At 44.8% G+C, this 6,617-nt stretch overlaps 1 protein-coding gene across 1 annotated transcript; it reads right to left on the bottom strand.

Annotated features, from left to right (window-relative positions):
• Window positions 1–4,008: 4,008 nt before the first annotated feature.
• sox17 (SRY-box transcription factor 17) lies at window positions 4,009–5,970 on the bottom strand. The gene is made up of 2 exons (XM_083995441.1): window positions 5,466–5,970; window positions 4,009–5,109 (listed from the first exon to the last, which is right to left on the bottom strand). The coding sequence occupies exons 1-2, from the start codon at window positions 5,761–5,763 to the stop codon at window positions 4,199–4,201; spliced, it is 1,209 nt and encodes a 402-aa protein (XP_083851567.1). The 5' UTR covers window positions 5,764–5,970; the 3' UTR covers window positions 4,009–4,198.
• Window positions 5,971–6,617: the final 647 nt, after the last annotated feature.

Below are 6,617 nucleotides of genomic sequence, written 5' to 3'. Positions count from 1 at the left end.
TCCCTTATATCTGATTCGTTCATCTGGTTGTGTTTTCTGAAGGGAAACTTTTTGTGGCAGAGTTCAGTTGTAAATCATGTGAGAGAAAAGAAACTTCTTTAAGTTTTATTTTTTACAAAGGAACTTCTACACGCATGGTATCGTTAATCTAAATAAACCAACTGACAAAATGACACGTTGATGTAATTTTGGAAAATAAAGACCAGAATTGAGAATAAAACTATCCTTTGCCATAATAAATCCTGAAGGGGTAAAGTTTTTCACCACGATAGAAAAGCAGTGTACCGATGCATAGATGAAAAATCATGTTACACCTTATGATAATGTTGAATTGCAGCTGTGGAGTAAAAATACTTCAAAAACCGTTTGTGAATAATCCCTGTGAATTTTGACACGGCACCTGGCATCCTGGCATAAAGTGTGTGTGTGTGTGTGTGTGTGTAGGGGGGGTACCTGTTCGATTTATCGACTCATGAGACGACTATTTATAACCGAGAGTGAGACAAAGGCAGCGCTGGAATCAGAAGAAAAACACCGTATTGAGTCACAGCACCGAGTGGAGATTGACTGGATCTATGAAACTATATATAGTGGCAGCACAACTGGACGGTGGTGTGACAGGCAGAGACCATAAAAGCGATCAGGCCAGAGAGGGACAGCATATGCCTGGGATTATGAGCAACCAGCCCTGCTTTAGACAGGGAACACACCCTCTCCTGCAGCTGTCTCACATGCTGTATTTGCAATCTACTATCAATGACTTAATCAGTTTGGGCCCTCGAAAGCTTCTCTGTCTCTGTCTCTCTGAGGGAATCTTCACCTTGACTCGTTTGCAGTGTGCGTTTTTTATGTACGTATATGTGTGTGTGCGTGTGTGTGTGTGTTAGTGGCTGGTATTCATGAAGAAGCCAAGCACATTTCAACACAGATGCAGATCTCAAGGTTGTCATGTGTTTTGTTGTCATTGTAACTCGACACGTCGGCTGCATTTTTAGTTGGCAATGGCGTTGTTGCTGACATGAATGCAAAGACTGCATGAATAATGAAGCTTTGTGCCGGCGTTTGGCTCTTGTCTTATTCGCTGAAAGGCTTGTAAATTGGGGTCAGGCCTGCAACTTAACATTACTGTCATTACTGGTTAATCTTTTTTTTTTTTTTTTCACAGCTGATCAGATGTTGAACCTACAGTGACAGCGGCAAAAACTTCACAAGAAGTTGAGAACACTGAATGTTGAAAACTTTTTATTGATGAAGGAAGCAACATTAGATTGGTGGTTTACTAAAGTTTAAAAGTATTGTTATTTAATTTGATTTCAGCTGATTAATAGCTTAATTGATGAATTTGCTCCTCTGTGTCTCTGAATGTTGAGAAGTCAATGAAAGATAATTGCCTGCACCTGGATTCAGCACATGTTATCTGAACATTCAGTGTTTACTCAAGTATATTAACACATGATAATGGCTAATAAACCATCTCACTGTGCCGTGTTTGCATCGTGGTCAAATACAGCTGATCTTGTTGTTTTAGCCAGAGCTGAATGAAATAAATTGCGGCTTGCGACTTAGTGGGTAAATGAAGCTGTGTTTGTGAAAGGCAGCTACCTGAGATGAGATTAGGGCAGCGCCATGATTAAGTGCTGCTGTGTTAATGTAGCCGGCTGTCCTGCTGTAATCTCTGAGTGGCTCTCTGCAGACCGCTGGCAGCGAGGCCCCGGGACACACACAAATTCACAAACACCTGCACACACACAAACATGCCGCAATGGGAACACCATGAAAGCCCTGATTTCCTGAGCTCTGAGCTGTGAACTCTCTGCTCTGACTCATTTTCTTGTTTTTTTTTTACCTGGGAACATCTTAATGCTGCCGCTGCTGCTGCTTCACATGTTTTATAAATAAATTCAAAGATGTTAAGAGTTTAAGAAGCGTTAAAATGTGGGAAACATGCACATTGTGCACAACATAGCCCAGGAAACTACCATATACATAATATAAAGGTAACTGAAAGTGTCATGAAATTTGTATATTTTCTTCAGTTGTATATTTTACATGTCAGCTGATTGTTTTATTACATGATATTGTATGATAAATTGTATCAAATGTTACCTCATTCATAAAGATTTTTTAAAGTTTTAAAACATCTTTTAAAAAAAATAGAAAAACATTTTTACAGTACAGTATATTTTACCTCTTTATTAGGCTTCCTTATATTTCTCATTTGTAATTTGGACAGCCAAACAACATTTCTCTACACATACTTATACTTAATTGTATTTTAAATGAAAAAAAAAAAAGTTGAACTCAACAGCAGAGAGATACGACACAATCACTTTCCTCCCACAACAATAAAAGCCTCATATCCCCCCTACAACATTCAGTAGTTTTTTTATCCAACAACTTCCTGTGCCTCTGAGATAAATTTTTAAAATGCCAAATCCCCTCTGTGAGCTCTTCCTCGTCAATTAGCCGAGATCAATTAGCGTGCAGAGATAATATCATGGCTGACATGGGGGGTCTGCGCAGGTGACCCCCACCCACCCTGCTGCTGCCTCAGGGATCTTGGGCCTGAGCCTCTTGTTATGCAGCCATTAGCCGTAACAACAGGGAGGATAAACCTGCCACTCAGGTGCAGACTGAATTTAAACACATCCACACCAATTACAGTGGATTCTCCCGCACGGCCTGAAGGGAAATAAGTCAGCCTGAGAGAGAGAGGGGAGTGAGACGACCACATATCAGACACTCAGAAATGTAATTCTTTCTTTTTTTCTTACTTCACTAAGGACTGACATCTTTATTACAACCGTGGGAAGCAGCAGAAATATTTACCCCGAGGTCCAACCTCTACGTCTCCACATTAGAGAATCTTTCAAAACATTCAGCATGAACAAAGCACATAAATATATACACCTCTGGAACATGTTTCCTCTGAAGTGCTAAAAATGGATGGTGAGGTCAGGGTGATTGACCCCCCAGAGAAGAACCTCTTCCTTTTAAAACAGGGAAAATCTCTATTTATAAAAATGGGACTCTTTTTCCGGCTATAAATACCATGAATTATCCTCAAGGTTCAGTCTGATCTCTTCAAGATTTTTACCTGATAAGTTTTGATTCATGACAGAGCAACAGACCGTCCCGGTATTACTGGATAAATATATCATAGGCGTTCAGCATACCCACGGAAATAAAAGCTGATGTCACCGCTGTGTTATCATGCATAGCTGAAGCAACTCCTTGTGTTGAGCTGTGAAAATACACAAAACAAAGTGTTACCCCTGTTTGAACGGAGCTTAATGAGTTTTAAAGGGCCCTGACTTTAATGAGAGGAGGAGAAATCCTCTACAGACAGGATGTCCAGAGCATAAAGTGCACTCCCACGCTGCGAAAACATGGCGCCGTGTGTAACGCAGACACGGAGATTACCTCCACTCTGTCTGGGCCAGGAAGCCGGGTCACGGCACCTCCGCCGCCCCGCTTCCAGGTGAGCAACCGGTGCTGCTGGGAGCCCATTCAGGCTCCATGTGGAAGTGGGAAAAAACAAACAGAGACAGAGCCACAGAACACACAGAGACAACGCTGAATCAAATGGTTAATGATGTCCCACGTGGGGGGGAAAAAAAAAATCTGGAAAGTGAATTTGTGCTCTGACATTTTCATTTTCTTCCTATAATTAAAACACTGAAAAGCCATTGTTGTGAGTTAGAACAAGAACAAACCCTCAAATAGACTGAAATATGATCCTGTTGTCTGGGATGTCTCTGTAGAAGTTTTTATTAAATGTCAGGAATTTCAATAAACAACAAATACAAGAGAGGACGATACTATTTGCAAAAGAATTTATTTCTCAAAAGTGCAAAAAGTATAAAAAAAAACACGCATTCAGTATATACATAAACTTTAAAATAGTGACTGTACAATATTTATCATCACAAAATGATTTCATATCCCTGCAAGAGAGGAAATTTAAATCAGTGTTGGTGTTAAAATATTTTATGGCTTTATTAACTGTTCCTACACAGATACAGTACAATGTCCTCTACAAAGCTGCATGTTATAATCTCATGGGCCTTCTCTGTCAGTAGTGAAAAAAAAAAAAAAAAGAATTAAAAAAATAAAAGCATTTTTGTTCAAATTTAGCTACAGAGATTTGAGGTCAGATCATATGTCCTTGCAGCAGGGTAACAGGCCGGGCAGGAGGTTAGGAGTTGTTGTAGCTACAGTAATACACAGCTGTGCTGGCGTCTGACAGCACCGATGATATGAGGCTTTCGGGTCCTTGCATGCCAGCCTCGTGTGGCCCGTAGGGCAAGCCCGCCATGTCCGCACGCGCCGAAGAGGAACTCAAATACTGCTCGAACTCGCTGCGGTCCACCTCGGCCAGCAGCTCGGAGTGGTGCATCTGCTCCACGCTGTCCGCGGGGTGAGGGTGAGAGTCAGGAGGGGGGGAGAGCTGCCCTGCCCCTCCTCCGGGATGCCGTTTGGGGTGGCTGGGGCTGCAGTGCTGGGTGTAATACATGGCCAGAGGGTTGGGGCATCCCATGTAGGAAGGGGGGAGGTTGGCGGGCTGAGGGGGCTGCTCCGGGGCCGAGGCGGCGTGCCGGTGCAGGATGGAGTTGCCGTGGTGGTTGGGCAGAGGATCCTGGGGCTGGTACTCTGCCGCCTGGGGGTGGTAAGCGTGGTATGCAGGTATCATGTGGCAGTCCTCTTGTGAATGTGGGGGGAAGAACATGGAGTCTGACTCCACAGCGTCCAGGGGAGAGGTGTCAGGTGTGGGGAGGCTGTAGGACTCATAAGAGGGGCCCCCGAGAGCCTGAGCATCCCTGTAGTGGCCGAGCTGCTGCGGAGGGAGCTGGAAGCCGTGCTCGTGGTAGCCCAGGCCCAGATTCTCCACGCACACTCTGCCGTCCACGGACATGGACTGGGCCTGGTGATCGGACACTCCGTGAACCAGAAAGCCAGAGTCCAGCCTCTTAATCCTCTTCACCTGCTTCCGCCGCCGAGGCCTGTACTTGTAGTTGGGGTGATCCTGCATGTGCTGAACCCGCAGCCGCTCGGCCTCCTCCACAAAGGGCTGCTTCTCTGTGACAGGAAGGGCTTTCCACGATTTCCCTGCAGGTCAAGAGGAGAGTGCACATCAGTGATATGTCAGCGGATACTGTGCACGGCTTGGTGATAGATTGTGGCCATTTCAGGGGGGCAGGGACAGGTTTTTGAGGTTACATCTGACGCTTAACTCAGACACTGTGACTTTTCACCTGCTGCCTAAATAATGATCCACTGAGAAATATACTATTGATTCAGTAGAATGAGAATAAAATCAATGAAACATAGAATAGAGAAAATGGAGTTGTATTTAGAAACAGCTTGGAACAATGACACTTGTATAGATCTGGTGTATAAGCAAGCAACACCAGTTCGATTAAATACACTGTAAAACAAAAAGAAAAGAAAGAAAAAAGACTCACCCAGCATTTTGCTCAGCTCGGCGTTGTGCAGGTCGGGGTTTTGCTGCGCCAGTCTCTTGCGCTCATCCTTCGCCCAGACCATGAACGCGTTCATGGGCCGTCGGATCCGCGGCTCGCTCTTCCCCCGGTTCTGGCCGCCGGAGCCGGACGCGCACGGCTCGTTCTTCACTTTGGTGTCCCCGAGAGGACTGAGGGGGTCGGCCCACTGGCAGTGTCCCATCCCAGGCATCATGACTGACATCGCACACCTTGCCTGGATCTGATCGTCGCTGGCGTAACCCGCATCGGGACTGCTCATCTCTGTCCAGCTGGGAGGGTTTTTTGGAGAGAGCCACCGGACAGCTCACACAGAGAGGCGACAACGACCAACGCTGGAAACAAAACTAAAACTCAAACATAAAAAAAGAGAGAAACTTATCGAGGGGTTTGTGGCTTTCTGGCGGGAATGGTATAAAAAAATAGCGACTCGCATCCATTTGCCTCTTCCAGGAGCTGCATGGACTGAAAGGTACCAACTACTCAGCGCTCAACGTGAAGGTTGGTGCGCTATAAACTCTCAAGCAGCCAATCACCATGTGGGGGGAAGTGCCCGCTACGACAAAGGTGTAAAAAAGTTGAGAGCTCCCCGCCTCCCACCCTTGTTTGGAGTGCGGAGAGAGACCCTCTGAGCAGAGACACTGTGAAATCTCATACAGATGAAAAACTCTCAGTGGAAACAATATAAAGTCATGTGTGCATGAGCGGTTTTTAAATTGAAATCTATAAAAAAAAAAATCAGGATATAAGTGGGATTTTAAGCAAAATGTTCAGATTTGGCTGCGTGTTTTACGTTTATCTGCCTCCGGAGTGAGAAAAAGGTGAAACCGATTAACTCTAATCCACAATAACGTTTATTTTGGACAGACTCATCCACACACACTGGTCCAGTTCACACTCTCACTCCTGTATTAGATTGTGAGTGATGTCCAGACATCAACCCACTCACTCACCGGTGTGTGTATTGGGGCGGATAACTGTGTTAAAAAACTCCAGTTCAGTTTTACGCGTGGAGTCGATTGCTCCCTCATTCGCAACTTTTACGCACGGTCGTCTCGTGGATGAAGACTTTTCTTTTGATTGAAGACTAATGAGACAAAGAGGCGTTAATTGGAG

This window comes from Trachurus trachurus, assembly GCF_905171665.1.
Source record: "Trachurus trachurus genome assembly, chromosome: 20".
NCBI classification, from domain to species: Eukaryota; Metazoa; Chordata; class Actinopteri; order Carangiformes; family Carangidae; genus Trachurus; species Trachurus trachurus.
This window is presented reverse-complemented; position numbering and strand designations above follow the sequence as displayed.

Excerpts from the sequence above, each read along its gene's own strand:
- sox17 (XM_083995441.1), bottom strand. The coding sequence starts at position 5,763 with ATGAGCAGTCCCGATGCGGGTTACGCCAGCGACGATCAGATCCAGGCA. Across the intron at positions 5,110-5,465 it reads CGAGCTGAGCAAAATGCTGG|GGAAATCGTGGAAAGCCCTT; the intron begins GTGAGTCTTTTT and ends CTTGACCTGCAG.